Raw genomic sequence first — 16132 nt, forward strand, 5'->3', positions numbered from 1 at the left:
TCGTACTTGCTCGTAACGTCGTGGATAACGACCATAATAACATTCATGCTTTCATAACAATCGGCAAACATATAACTCATAATTACAATAGTACATTTGTTACAATATATTAAAGCATTAAAACATACTACAACATCACATTATTTGCATATGTACTTACCTCGGTACAAAATGATGATAATCGAGCCTAATTGTCGTATACTTTATTCTTTCCTCGATCAAGTTCCGATTTCATATTTTTCTTGATCTATAATGCCAAATTTAACTTATTTATTATTCACATTGTTCAAATGGGTCCATAAATCATACTTTTGAAATTTTATATTTTGATCCCTAAACTTTCACATATTTGCGCTTTGGTCCCTAGACTCGTAAAATGAAATGCATGCATTTTCTTGGTTACCCAAGCCTAGCCGAGCCTTTACTAAGCTTATATCAGCCCATATTTTCTCTTATTTCACGTTATTCCTATTCTCGTTTACACTTTTACAAACAAGTCCCTTGTTTAGGTGTTTTCACTAAAAATCACCTAGTAAAAGATGTTTATCATGCATCAAACATTCATATTCCTCCATTAATCATCAAAATACATGCATGTTACACATGGTTCAAATTTTATACATGAACCTTAGCTCAAAATATAGCTAGAAATGGGTAGATCATGCTTCAAGGACTTTAAAAATGCAAAGAACATTTAAAACGGGGCTAGGATGCACTTACAATCAAGCTTGAAAATGTTGAACAAACCCTAGCTATGGTGTCTTGCAAATTTGGCAATGAAGGAAGAAGATGGACACCAATTTTGACTTATTTTTCCCTTTTTATTCTTTTAATTACCAAATGACCAAAATGCTCTTAGGGTTTTTCTTTCACATTTTTCCTATGCATGTCCTCAAAAATTATATAAATTGGTCAAATTACTAATTAGGACCCTCTAATTCAATATCTAATGCGATTTTATGCTTAAAGCTTCTAGAATGCAAGTTTTGCACTTTATTCAATTTGGTCCCTAAAATGCAATTAGACATTTTATGCATAAAATTTCTTCATGAAACTTTCACACAAGCATGCATTCATAACATAAATCTAATAAGAATCATAAAATAATTATTTCTATCTCAAATTTGTGGTCTCGAAACTATTTTTCGACTAGGCCCTAATTCGGGAGTTATAATTTTTCTTCTTAAAAGATAGATTTGAACTTGCACTATAAGAACTTTGAGCATTAGCAATGGAAGATGTGAATTTCATATGAGTTGGAGATAAAGTTGTCATGGAATCAACTTATGCATTAACTCTCGCTTCAGCAACGACTTCAAAGTTTTGTAACAATTACTTTTTTTGAAATGGAAATAAACTTGGAAAAGAAACAAGAAGACTATGATAAGAAAAAATGGAGGATAAACTAAAAACTAAAAACTAAAAGAAATATATTGAATTTTCACTTTTATGTTTTATTTCACCTTCACAAGAATTGGGCAATTATTTATCTTTATTTTACGTGAGAAAATATTAAAATTGAAAAAATCATTTTCTAAAATTTTATATCTTTTCCAATTTTATTCGATTTTATAATTATTCCTTTCTTTCTATTTTTATTTACATAAATAAGAATGTGGCATTGATAATGGTTTTTTTTTCTTTTGAGTATTTTGGTTATTGAGTCACATCATAATCCATAGCTAACTAATGATTGATTGGGAAACACACTAACTTGGGAAAACATTAATTTAAATATTATTTTGATAAAAGAAAAGTTTAAATATTAAGATGGAAACGAGTATAAATTAAATGGAAATTTTTACAAACCTGAACCTTATTCTAATTTAAGTTGGAATAGATAATAAATAGTATAAAACCAATAAAATAAATAAAAATATTACAACCAACTTAATTTATAAGAAACTATTTTGTTAAAGAAATTAAAAGAGATTATGAACTATGAATGATTATGGATGGGATAATTCGTTGAAATGGGATTATTAGTTGAAAAAAGATGCGAGGAAGAGAGAGAAAGGAAGGAAGGATGGATAGAGAGAGAGAGCGCAAAAAAGGCTAAAACTAAGAAGAGAAGAAATCTTCACGCAAAAATTTCTCTCCCCCGCCCTTGATTTCTTCTTTTCTAAGTCTATATTTCACTTCAAATAACGTTCTTTCCTATTATTATTCCTGTTTGAAAGAAAAAAAAGTTTGATTCCTTTTCAAGTAGTTCGATCATAGCCATCTAAATTCTGGCCCAAATGGTATTCATTAATATTTTTTTCAAATTTTATTGAAGAATTTGAAAAAAAAAAAAAGAGAGGATTTTTTTTCAATTTTACCATGAATCTGGAGATGGGGTCAAGCAAACGCGTGACTTCTTCTCAACGAATGCACAGGTCGATAGAAGGCAAGTTTTTTTTATTTATATTTTTTCTCCTCAAATTTTGATTTTGGTTATTGTCTTTTTCCTTTCCTTTTCTTTTTCATTGGATTTCTCTTCATATAATTTTATTTAAGAACTTGAATCATGTTGCATTTTTCCTAGATCTCATTTCGTTTATTAATTAGATATATTATGATATAATTATTGTAAAAACCAATCATTTATGTAATTGAGTCTTAAAAATTGGTCTGATGGTTTATCAAACTGAGCTGAATGTATAAGGATGATAAAAACAAATACCTTTTGCGTTTGAAGGTGCAAAAAGACAATTGTTGAATACTCTTTTAACATGAAAGTTCAAATCTTATTCGTCTTACATGACATAATTACTTCTCCATTTTCTGGTAAAGCTAAAAAATGGAACAATGAAATTGTTGGCTTTGTTTTTATAGATGTAATAATCTAAGTACAACTTGATTAGAGTTGGTGCTTGGAAATTGTTCTGCTTGGAATTTTTGTTGTCGTGTAGGTACTTAGAAAACATTTTGTTGTGTCCAGGAAAATGGTGAAAATGTGCACTCATGTGTATACAATTTCTTTAGGGGTTGATTCTCTACCATTGTCTGGTAACTGAGGGTCGACAAAATCAAATAATGAACTATTTTCTTAATGCTTTGGCTTAGCCTTTTAGCTTCTGCACAACTGTGGCATATCTTAGCCTTTCTCTATAAGATTGGTTCAAATTTCTTTTGCCTTTTGTTTGAAAGTATTCATGCTTATATTATTTATCTAAATATTATCTAACCAATTTTATGGCAATTCTGTTTTGGATAATTAAGCACCACTTTGAGTGCATTTAAAACATATTTCTTGTTCCAACCCTTTAATTCCTCCACCTACTCAAGCAATTGAAATAATAACTTATGAGCAGCGCTATCAGCTATTATCAATTAAGGTAATATAATATATTTTCTAAAAATAGGTTGGGTTATTAACGTGGAACCTCTTATTACTTCAGCAAGTAAAATGCTATCCCAAGCTTCTGCTTTTCCCCTCCACATTTTCTTTAGGTAGGAGTCTTCATGATAGAAATAGGTTAATTCTTGTTGAAATTTTTGAAATATTAGAAAAAAGGGGAATGTTTAATTTTTACTACCAAACAGTGCAATATTGTCTTTTATTCAATTTATTTTGCACACGAGATTCTATACTAAAAAAAATAGATAGCTTACATACCTTTGTGCAGGAATGCTCATTCTTTTTATGTTTTTTGGGTCATATAATACCTATTTTATCCTTTGAAAATGAATTAGACGTGGATATAGTACTTGTATGCATGCATACTTAATAATATTAGCTTTATGTGGATTTTTTGAATAAAGAGTGAATCTTGAGTCATGGAATTCTTCAAGAACCATGGCTGATGGACTTGTTAACTTTTGCAGATCTTCGTAAGAGACATAGGCAAGAATTAGAAAATTTGACATTGACAACACGGCCTTTTAAAACATTAAGGCTTTTCATTCTGGCTATCTTTGAATATTTCAAGCAATCAATATTTTATCTTTTTGCAAAGGGCGGTTGGCTTTTGCTTTTAAACACTCTAATAGCAACTCTTGGAATTTTGCTTGTGACCATTGAAGGTCCTCATGAAAAGGTAATATTTTAGGTTATCAATGTATTACATCTGTCTTTCTCATTGTTTTCTTTTGATGCACAACATACATCTGTAAGTATTTGAGGTATTTTATTTGTTTAGAGTTAATTACTTTTTTGCACTATTTTCTCCGTTGAATCATGCAATTAAAAGATGCAATTTGTACTATTAGTTTGTGTGTGGGTTGCGGTGGGGAGGGTAAGAGTGGGTGGGTTGTGCTACTTCATATTGCCTCATGATTAAATTTACATTTGGACCTTTTTACTTTTCACGGTGACTATAATGAGCTTGTGCATATTTAGTTGAAATAATTTTTGCTTCGTCCATACTTTTTTATGATAAGATTAATGGAAACAATAATTAATAGTTGCTGTCTTGATTTACATTTCTTACAGCATGTTGAGGAAGCTTCTCGGTATGTTCGGTTTGGATTATGGTGGATTGTACTTGGAGTTGCATCATCAATTGGTCTTGGTAAGAACATTGATTTCATGAATAACATTTATGGTATCTGAAGTATGCCAGATAAGTAAAGAATGATTAGGATGAATTGGCAATTTTTTGTTGTTGTTATACTATTTTGTGTATGAAAATAGGATCAAGTTACGGGGCAGTGAATCGGAAAATCATCATTTAAGTGGATGGATTTACCCTTGTTGGCATTATGTCCCTTCCTAGAGGAACTTATGGTGGAAAGGATAATTAAAGGCTCTTTAGAGGAAACCTTTAAAGCTCAAGCAAATTTTAGACAAACTTTTTTGCTTGTTTCATTTTCATTTTTGATGGTGTTTATGTAATAGGCATTAAATCATTTTAAAAGGAAAATAAATTACAAAATTATTTATAGGAAAGAAATTAATACCAAAACAATTTTAGATTTATAGACATTAGGTTAGGCCAAATTGTTTCTTTTTAATCCCTAGATCATTGTTGCCAGTTATGCACCTGACTTGGCAGATTATTTATTGTTTGTCTTCTATTGACTTTACAAATAAATGCATCCTTAACATCAGTCCCTTATTGGAGAGAAAGCTGTGGGCAAGCATTTTTGAGTTCTGAAATAATTTTCCATGTAACATCAACAATGGTCATGCCTTGCCATTGCACTAGGATTAACATGTTTGACGTTGAGATGCAATCATAAAACATCTTCATGTTGGGAAATTATTTTTCCATCCAATAGTGTGGTTAGCCTTAAGATGTAGGTTGGGATCTCTTTTTATCCCTTTAATGAGAGACACATGAAACACATTATGGGTCTTGTTGGTAGGCAGAAGGTCCAATTGATAGGCCACAAGACCTATTAGGGATTCAGATAGTAGTGGGATAGCGGTATATCAATCACTATTTAGCAGTAGTGCCACCACCCTGCACCACTATTGAAGGAAAAACAGTTGTAAAACTGAATCATAAAATAGGAGCCGCAATAATTCGGTATAATTGTGAGTATCAACAATATCAGTCTACTATTATTGCTAGTCCCATTTTTGGTTCAAACTATTTAGATATATTGTTTAATTAAAAAAATTACAACAGAAAAAAGAGCACCCAACAACCTTACAAGGCAACCAACTTCATCCCAACTCAATAAACCAAAGAAACGATAAACAATATATATAAAATGAAGTGAAGGGGAGAAGATCAGGGGTTGATTGGAGCGAAGGTTGTAAGATTGCTGAGGAAGATAAGTAATTGCTAACTTTGCCACAAAATTTTAGATGAATAGTTGTATTTCAAAATCGATTCCCTAGAACTAACAGGAATTGCTTTCAAGAGAAAGCTTGGACGATGGAATCTCTTAGAAGATGAAGGAAGACAGAGACAAAAATGAGAGAAAATAGAGATAAGGAAAGTTAATAAATTAATTTAAAAATAGAAAATTATTGTGTTTATATAAAAAATATATAATATGCACAGTTTAAGGGTGGGAGTCTATTCCCACAATTTTGTGTCTCAAGTTCAAGAGGAAAATGGAAGGGGGAAAAAAAAGAAATAAAAGAAATAAAAGAAAATGAAAAGGAGTTAAAGCTTTAGTTGTTTTAATGTTATGCATATTTATATCTATAAATACAAAAATAAAAATATTTTTGACGACTATTTAAATAATATAAAATTTTAAAGTTTCATTTTATATATTTTATATTTAACATTTATGTTAATAAACTTTTCATTAAAAAATCAAGTTGCTTTTAAATTATAACTATAATATGAATAAATGATTTTAACCTATAGATAATATTTTCAAATATCATAAAACACCAAGATAAAAATATTAAATAAGATAATAAAATATAACAAAATACTTTAAAATCATGGAAACAAAGAGATTTTATTGTTATGTTAATAATTATTAACTTTTACAATAACTTATGTGAAAATGAAAAAAAAAAAATTCACAAACGTGATGAGCGCCATGCCCACTGTTAGGCTCACAATGGCGATAAATGTGACACTATTAAAAATGTGATTGTAGCCATAATTTTGATCCCTTTTTGACTCATGAAAATATTTTTTAGATATTTGATTCGGAAAACGAATATGGTCAATCCAAAATATTTTACAAGTCAATGTAAAAAGAGCGTGTTTTAATGTAAATGTTTCAAAATGGGAAAACATTTTGTAAACTCATAATTGTTGTTTTTTTTTTTTTTTGGTAGAAGGAAACATAGGTTAAGCCTAGTTATAAGAAAATATGCTAAATACTAATTGACTCTTCAAGAATATTGGAATGAGTATCTTTTTCTAATAAGGTCTTGATTTCATGCGGTAGCTCCTCAAGAACCACAAAATGCTCAATATCACTACTAGTCATCTTGGCTAGTCGATCTGCCACATTATTATTAGTTCTTCGAATACTTCTGAATTTTACTCTCCACTCTTTGAGACACAAGTCATGAATCAGCTGAACGTCAACAACATTGCTCACCGCTGAGAGACCCGTTTGAAGAATTTCAATACACAAAGCATTATCACTCTCTAGTTCCACTTGCCTAAACCCTTTATTCCAAGCTAGTCTCAAGCCTTCGAAAACAGCTTTGGCTGCAATCTGGAAAATATCTGTGATACTTGAAATCAAACAATCAGTCATCACTTGGTCCTCGAGCCACTCCGCCAATTGCTGCTTTTGAACCGCATCTTGATAAGGATCCATCAACATTAATTTTTGGTTCATCTAATTGGTGGTTTTTGCCAACTGTTTAACGACATAGTAGTGCATGCCCAATGTCCAGTTGCACCTCCAATTTGCACGGATTTAGTCCAAGCGGTAGCGGAAGAAATAATATCTCTGGTTTTCTTGTTTGCCCTGTTAAAAATGGCATTGTTCCTACTTTTCCAAATAAACCAACAAGTAAACCCCAAAAAACCCTCCCATTGGCCACAATTAGAAGCATGGTTACCCTCGTTTAAGTTCCACATGATCCATTTTTCAAGGGGAAAGCTGAAAAAACATTTCCAAAATTCCATAGGAAGAACTACTTTCCAAATTGATTAAGCATAGGAACATTCCCTAACAACATGAAAAACAGATTCCAAAATAGCACTGCAATGTTCACAACAGGGAAAATGACTCATACCTCTTCTAGTACGTTCCTCATTAGTCAATAGACGGCCTCTAATAAGTAACCACAAAAACATCTTGCCTCATTGAGGTGCTATAGATTTCTATATTATCTTGTCGTTTCTAAAAGATTCAGAACCAGACTCGACAAATAGATGCTTGTAAGTCTCTGCAGTAAAGAACTTCCTTGCTGATGTCCATTTCCAAGAAAGAGAATTCAATCTAGCACTGTTAGTAGGTGCTTTATGGGAAACAATATGTGTTACAACTTCACCGGGTAGAACTAAAGATAACCACCGCATGTTCCAGATTCCATCCGAAAGTGCCACATCACGTACTAGGATGGATTCATTTGGTTCTCCGGATCCAAGGTAGAATTGTCTAAGAGGACCAATTTCTCGCACCCATTCATCGTTCCAAATATTAACAAGATGACCATCCTAGATAATCCAGATTATACCTTCCTTGACCTTGCCCCAAATGTGCATTAAGGATCTCCATAAGTAAGACGGATTACTACGTCGAATATCATCAGGTATCAAACTTATGAGATTATATTAGTTCCTTTGAACTTTGGCCCAAAACGCATCTGTATTAGCAATCAGATTAAAGCCAATCTTCATAAGGAACAACTTGTTTTGGACTTGCAAGCTTCTTAACCCCAGACCACCATTGTCTTTGGCTTTACAACAGACATTCCAACTTACTTGTGATGGCTTGCGATTAGAAGTAGACCCCCACAAAAAAGCCTATTGACCATTGTCGGATAAGAGATCTTCCTGCCCATTAGCTTCACTATAGCAGAACAGCCATAAGTTTTGCAATGAATTGGTGAAACTCTATCCGAAAAAATGATAGAAGGAATACCATCGAGCATTTCTTTCTTAGCATCTCCCTCGAGAAGATCTATATCCTCATCATCTTGAAAACCTCTCCCCTTCAGATGAAGATCCCAAAATTTTATCCCTCCATGATGCCTTCTGTGGTTTATTCGAAGCCACCTTGATTCCCTTATCGTTGACAATCGGGTCAACAGGGTTCAGAGACTCCTCCGGCCTCCTTCTTACCGTTTTTGTGGCCTTTCCGTTAGACCCATCCACTGCTGCCAAACCTCCACCTTCAGAGGTCATGTTTTTAAATTCAGCATAATTGTTGACATTTTAATCCTTTTAAAACCATCTAGTTTTTATTCCTAATCGCTTTACCACAAATAAAGTATGTTTCTTCCTCATATTGTCTTCTTTCTCTCTGTTTATTCTTTTAGTATTTCCTCTCAATATATGTTATGTCGTGGATCAAATCTTTATCCTTCTATCTTTAAACAGTGAAAATATTGTCATGAATTCCATTTTAGATTTGCATGTTATGTTTAATTTGAGTGAAGGTGATATTTTATCAATGAATTCCGAGGGATTTTATGGAAAAGAGCTTTTGGGTCTATTTTGTTAAAAAAACCAAGCGTTAGCTCTAAGGAAAACATTATGAAACAGAGTTACAGAATTACACGATAAAAACCACATAACATATTCCGAAAATATTACTAGATGATTCTTTGGAAAATATTATGAAATTCTAGTGCGAATCGATAAACTATTGAGAATTCTAGATTTTTCACAGGTTATAAGTTCTCTTCATGGAATTTTGTGCTTGCAATAACTGATACTGAATTATAGTTTACATCTCTCTTGGCTAGGGCCACGCAGAAAGTCATCTTGCAGTAATATTCAACCTAAGAATTTAGTTGATCCAACTTCCTAGTTTATCTCTTTTGAAACAATGAAGACACATTTCAATCGTGTTATTGATAGCTTCCTTCAAGCCATCTATTTGTGGGTGATAGGCAAAAGAGAAATAAGTTGAGTATCACCAAATTTGTACTATTCCTTCCAAAAAAATGCTAGGGAAATGGCGTCTTTATTACAAACAATTTATTAAGGCAAGGCATATAAAAGAAAATTTTCCTCAAAGAAAATGTGAGCAACATTAACAATACAATATGGATGGGCAACATGAATAAAATGCGCAAATTTGGAAAATATGAACACGACATATAGCATACTTAATTTCGATCAGCCATCAATGAAGTCTTTTGAGATGTTCCAAATGAGGTTAGGAACTTGTAGTGGATATAAAAGCAATTGGATGTAAATGCTCTACTTCGTTCATTTTTCAATTGAAGCAAGATGCCTCTAAAGTTTGAATATCTGTCTTTATGCCATTTCAGCAAAAGTCTTGACAAAATCATTGGAGAGTTGTTTGCACCCCTTTGTTTGTGTTGCCATAAAATGTGGACATTATAGTAGTAATAAAAGAAGGTGGGTGAGGATATATATTCCCGTTTTTACATATCAGCCTTCTCTAATGGTCCAATGCGTGTCGAAAGCCTTTTGCTCAATTCTAGTAAGTATTCGAGTTGTTTGTCTCCTCTTAAAATAATGGCATTGAAGTATTTGATACAACATATGGTTCTTCTTCATCTATACGAGATAAGGCATTAGCCACATTGTTGAGTTTTCCTACCTTGTATTCAATTTTGAAATCAAGTCCCATAAACTAGCTAAGTCAATGTTGTTGTGGGGGAAGTAGTCAATTGTTGCTCAATCGAGTATTTGAAACTCGTGATTTGCCTCGTATAAGGTGAGTATCTCTTGAAACTCCACCAGTTAAAATATTATGCCCCAAGTATGCCATTAGTTTAGCTCCAAATGTACATAGTCCTTTTCAAGAATAAGTGATGAGCACGAAAGAGTTCCAAGATTTTCATAATGTGCTAAATGTGTTCCCTCCCAAGACTTTCTATATTCAAAAATGCCATAAAATAAAACGAGAACAAATTCTATAAATAGGGTTGTTGATATGAGGGTAGTCCACATAAGTCCCAATATGATTCGAAATTGTTTCGAGCTTTAAAAGACTCAATTTGAATTGGGGTGCTCTAAAATGAACTCTAGGTTTGGGCAGCAAGCAAGAAGCTTAGAACTTGCAATATTCAACAGAGAAGATGATTAATCGAATGATAATGAACGAATGCAATAAAAACAATTAAATAAAAAAAACGAAAATTAAAGGTGGAAGACGGAATAGATAAACCGATGGAGGTGATTAGAATGACAAGTGTTTGATTGACCCTTCGAGAAAGATTTTCCAACAAACTCAACCAATGGTTGTAACAGACCCTCCTTGAACAAGCTCTTGGCAACCCGAAGTTTGAAGAACTTACTCAAAAATCTTGAATAAGATTAAGTACAAAGAATTTTTTGAATAAAAACAGGAATTGAGTGTTGCAAAATAAAATACTTCAAAGAGTACTTTTATTAATCAAATAATCAAGGTGGTCTGACATAATGAATAATGATAGTGCATTTACATAGGCTACAAATTGAATTAAAAAGAAACTCGTCATTTAATTAAACTTCTAATTGGCTAAACAAGAAGTATTTCTAGTTGAATTGAATTTTCTTGACAACTAAAAAATATAAAACTTTTAAACAACTTAAAATACTTAAAAATATAAAAGGAATAAATAAATACAAAAATATAAAACTTAATAAATACAATATGGAGGCTTATATATAATCAAAGTTCATTCTTAAAATCAAACCTTATATGATTTGAACACGAATGAGGCTAAAAACTCATAATTCTCGTAATAATCTTGTCCAAAATTTTTTTCTCGTATAATATTCATTAATAGACAGAACTTAAGCTCCCAAACTCAAAATTAGGTTATTTAAAGTGTGTTTTGAAGATAGGTATAGTGCTCCCAGTCATCTCAATCCAAAAATATATCACAAGTTAAATAATTTTTTAGACTTGAAAATTGATAATTTTAATTAATAGGATTTAATAAATTTAACCTCATCTGTACATGCAACGTTGTAGTAGTTTCATAGGTGCTTGAAAGGCTAAAAGTGCCTTGGTCAATCCACATAGCTTCACCATGACATTAAAGTGGCCCTAGTGAGTGCCAATGTTTTATTTGTTTATTTTGTTCAATTTGATGGTAACTTGATTTAAGGTCGAATTTCGTGAATAACTGGGCTCAATGTAGTTCACCTAGTAGATTTTCTACTATCAAAATTGGAAAATTATCTTTCATAGCTGGGGCATTCAATTTGTGTGGTGTATGCAGAATCTCTTTGTGCCATCTTGATTTTTATCAATAGGAATAGTGAAGAGAATGGAGATGTACTAGGTTAGATAATCCCTTGACTTTTGATTCATTGTTTTTCAGTTTCATAATTTTGCAAATATGGATATCAATAAAGGTAAACCATTATAAGGCCTGCTTGGAAGCATATGTATCTTGTGGTCACATGCCCAAATTAGGAAGTCCAATGGGAGTCTAAATTCTAGCAACATAGTCTTCTAATCCATGAGTTTTATTTTTGGCTCTCTTTAGGTGAATTGTAAGCTAGCTTCTTTATGGCGACTAATATTTGACCTAAATGTTCAAGCCATTGTAACCTTAAAACTACACCAAACCCATCTACTGAAAAAAAAAAAAAAAAACTCAATAATAAAAATGTGCTATGCCACTTTGATGTTTACCGAATTACAAACACCTAAGCCATGTATTTCTGCACCATTTCCATTTAATTTCAATATCAGCTATTTTGCTGATGAGAACTAATTTCTTAGCTGGTTATTCACTTAGAAAAATTATAGGTGCTGCCTAGTTTAACTAGAATTTTGAGAGGGTAGTTTTATCAACTTGTGCCGATAATTGCATGGTTTATGAATATTGAACTCCAGTGATCGTAAGAAGTGAGATTTATATGGCTTTAGCGGAGTTTGTATTATGTTCATTTGGATGACAATCTTCTACTTCTAACCAAGAACGTCTTTTACATTGATGCCTCGAAGTGTGGGTTTTTGGTCCACATTGAAGTATAACCCCTTGGTATTATATATGCTTGATATCGAGGCTGATTTTTCTCTTGCTGATTTTTTTTTTCTTTTTTGGTGAAATTCTCTTGCTAAACTTTTAGTTTTCAGTGCAAGTATGGATAGTGTGAAGAAGGCCTTTGATGATGTCTAAGTCTTGATTGGCTATGGTTTCTCCTTAGATCGAGCCAAACCCTATTTTCTTCTAAATGCATGGACTAAAATCATGGCTGTGATTAGATTTTGAGGCTCTGAAGTTCCACTTCCACTCTTAATTCATCTGGTAGGCCTGTAGAAAAAATGTCAACCTGCTAATCTGGTCAGATTGAAGTGGATCAAGATACTAGTATGCGCAACCCATGACACTAGTGCTTGGAATTTGCTCAAGTAATCATAAATGGTTGGTTTTGAAAAGGTTTAAGAATTCACCAAATGGTTTCTCCTCAATGGTGGGCCAAACCTCAAACGGCAGAATTCTTTGAACCACACTCAAGGTAGGTTTGGTTGTTCTTGTTCAAACTTGTAGAACCATATTTGGGCCTTTTTTTAATGTTGAACACTGCTACTGGAACCTTATTAATAAGCCCAATGGATCCTTAGTACCATCATGGGTGGGAAAAATCAAGTTTGGTTCACTTGAGAACGAAGGAGGTTGTTTGAACACCAGTAGCTCTGTCTTCACGGGGACAATGGTGCTGACTGCTTCATAACCTTGTGGTCACACCCTGGAGCTATTGCTACTTTGAAGTAGAATTTTTTAGATTTGATTGGATAACTCTTCTAGACAAACTCTTCTAGAGGTTAGGTCAAATCTTGTCTTTTTAATCCCTTGATACTTGTTTCCAGTTCTGCCCTTAATTTTTGCATATCTTGCCTTCTTAATCCCTTGATCCTTGCTGCCAGTTATGCCTTTGATCTTGGCAGATCTTTTGTTGTTTGTCTTCTATTGTAGCCTTTACAATGTGCATCCTAACATATACCCGTTGATCTGTAGGTTGTTTAAACCCTTCCTACTAAACAATGGTTGACATACCAGATGTCAAATGATCATTGTGGAAATAGTCAATTATTTCATCATTGAAACATGTATCTTATCTTTTAGATGTATTTCTTTCTAGTTCTTCTTGTTTTCTAATTTTTAAAGTTGCGTTATATCTCAAATCTAAATTGGGATATAGGAAGAACTTCAATGAGTATTTCAAGAATTGTTGTGCATGGAATACTCTTTTTTTTTTTCAAAATTTTAAGGTGGTGAAAGAGAGGATATCCCTTTGTCTGGTTTCTGCTATGTACACTTTAGTGCTAAAGAAAATTTCTAGAATCTGATCTGATTACACTTTAATACTGTTTTGTTATTTCTTCTTTCTATGTTTTGGGTCACCAAAATGTTCCTTTTAACTTTTCTACTCCACATTTGGTATACCAGGATCTGGTTTGCACACTTTTGTTCTTTATTTGGGTCCTCATATTGCCTTCTTTACAATAAAAGCTATGCAATGTGGACGAACAGACCTGAAAAGTGCTCCTTATGATACGATACAATTGAAGAGCGGTCCTTCATGGCTGGACAAATCTTGCGGAGAGTTTGGGCCCCCATTGTTTTCATCATCACAGGGGTCAAGGGTTCCCATCAGCAGCATATTACTACAGGTGCAAATGGAAGCTACCTTATGGGGTCTTGGGACTGCACTTGGGGAGCTTCCTCCTTACTTCATCTCAAGGGCAGGTAGGAGCATTGTCTTTATATCTTCTGTTGCCATAACAATATTTGCTAGAAGAAATTATGTTTAGTAGGCTGCAAGGGCATATTTCTTGAAGAGCTGGCCCTAATCCTTTTAGCATTGCTCCCATATGTTCCTTGACCCCCTATGTTCCAAGATATTATGAAGCTTATTGTTTTTATTTAACACTTTATGAAACATGGATTTCTTGTTTAAAGTTTCGTTTTGATTCGTAACTTCAAATATTTAAATGTTGTGTCTTGATCAAATTGGCCTAATATTGCAATGTAGTTGCCATTTTTAGCGTTTGTCTCTGCTTTGAAAAGTGATTATGATGTTGAAATTCTTTGATTTTCTTTGTTTAAATGTTTGTTATCTTCTAAAGATTGTTATTTCCAATTAGATTTTATTTAACACTTTATGAAACATGGATTTCTTGTTTAAAGTTTCGTTTTGATTCGTAACTTCAAATATTTAAATGTTGTTTCTTGATCAAATTGGCCTAATATTGCAATGTAGTTGCCATTTTTAGCGTTTGTCTCTGCTTTGAAAAGTGATTATGATGTTGAAATTCTTTGATTTTCTGTGTTTAAATAAATGTTTGTTATCTTCTAAGGATTGTTATTTCCAATTAGATTTTCTACTAGTCTGTACTGTTAAATTATCCGTCTTACATTGATCTTATGACGTATACAGCTAGTCTATCAGGCGGTAAATTTAATGCTATGGAAGAATTGGATGCTTCCTCAAGTAAGGATAATGGAGTCATAGCTACCCGCCTGAACCAGATCAAACGTTGGTTGTTATCCCATTCCCAACACATGAACTTCTTCACCATTTTAATGCTTGCCTCGGTTAGTTATAATTCACTTTTTTCATTTCATAGCCCAATTTTTGAACAAAGCAAAATATTGATGCTTCTTTTGACGTTTTGTTTTAAGTGCATCTTAGTTTGTCTTTGTTATCCCTGTGTTTTCTTTTTTTGCATGTGCGTGAAAAAGTGCAAACCTATACCTCTGCGGTCATGCCCACACTTTTGGAATGTTTACTAAGATTTATATATTAAGAGCCGTATAAACTATTAAAACCAAATAAATCAAATTATATTGTCAAGACGTAATTAATCGGTCGGTTTTGAATTTCTATCTCTATTTTTTTTTGTCATTTTTCTTTTAAGATTTATTACTCAAAAATAGAAGAATACTATTTTAATTGATAAATTATAAAATTATAAGATTTGTCAATTATACAAATATTGATTGAATTCTTTTATTGTTTCATTATTTATTTATTTATAAAATAAATATTACACAAATAATATCAAACTTAATTCGTTTATCATTTGAAGAATAATATAAGTAGAGATTATACTAGTTATCTCCAAATTTCTGTTGAAGTACTATATATCGTTCTTAACTAGTGTACCAGAAAATAGAAACTACATAGTTAAAAGCAAAGGATTACACTTGTTTTTGGTTAGCAAAGTAAACCTTAATTTTTTATAATCGTTAAGCTAATTAATCATGTGTTAATAGATAGAAGAAATGGGAGAAAATGTGTATTATATTTTAACTGGGGACATGTTTACATAGTATAAAAGACGAAAGAAATAAAAGAAATCAAATTAGTTCGTATCCTAGAATTAAGCTTTATAGCATGCCAACTATCTTTGCCTAAGAATCTGTAGCACTGCCCCCCAAACTGACGCATAATTGTTTATATACCTAGCTTGGTACATAGGTGATTCTTATTTTGTCTTTGTGAATAAATCAACAAGTTGACCCCTTATTTTACATATCCAGTGAAGATTGTGTTGTCTAAAATTTTCTCATGAATGAAGTGAAAATAAACCTCAATAGGTTTGATTGTTTCGTGATAGACATGATTTGAGGCGATGTAAAGAGTAATTTGATTATTGCATCAAAGTTTTACTAGTTTATGAA

General features: G+C 32.4%; 1 protein-coding gene across 2 annotated transcripts; it reads left to right on the top strand.

The window, feature by feature from the left end:
• Positions 1 to 1806: 1806 nt before the first annotated feature.
• Positions 1807 to 16132, top strand: LOC108460738 (vacuole membrane protein KMS1-like). 2 transcript variants are annotated; one of them, XM_017760358.2, is made up of 5 exons: positions 1807 to 2389; positions 3811 to 4022; positions 4418 to 4496; positions 13895 to 14194; positions 14886 to 16132. In XM_017760358.2, the coding sequence occupies exons 1-5, from the start codon at positions 2323 to 2325 to the stop codon at positions 15239 to 15241; spliced, it is 1014 nt and encodes a 337-aa protein (XP_017615847.2). In that variant the 5' UTR covers positions 1807 to 2322; the 3' UTR covers positions 15242 to 16132. The 2 variants fall into 2 exon arrangements, with proteins under 2 accessions (XP_017615847.2, XP_052876161.1); XM_053020201.1 differs by having other exon boundaries at positions 1808 to 2389; positions 13979 to 14194; positions 14886 to 15290.

This window comes from Gossypium arboreum, chromosome 10 (assembly GCF_025698485.1).
Source record: "Gossypium arboreum isolate Shixiya-1 chromosome 10, ASM2569848v2, whole genome shotgun sequence".
In the NCBI taxonomy this organism is placed as follows: domain Eukaryota; kingdom Viridiplantae; phylum Streptophyta; class Magnoliopsida; order Malvales; family Malvaceae; genus Gossypium; species Gossypium arboreum.

Coding starts and splice junctions, on each gene's coding strand:
- LOC108460738 (XM_017760358.2), top strand. CDS start 2,323: ATGAATCTGGAGATGGGGTCAAGCAAACGCGTGACTTCTTCTCAACGA. Junction 4,023..4,417: donor TTGAAGGTCCTCATGAAAAG/GTAATATTTTAG, acceptor CATTTCTTACAG/CATGTTGAGGAAGCTTCTCG. Junction 4,497..13,894: donor TGCATCATCAATTGGTCTTG/GTAAGAACATTG, acceptor TTGGTATACCAG/GATCTGGTTTGCACACTTTT.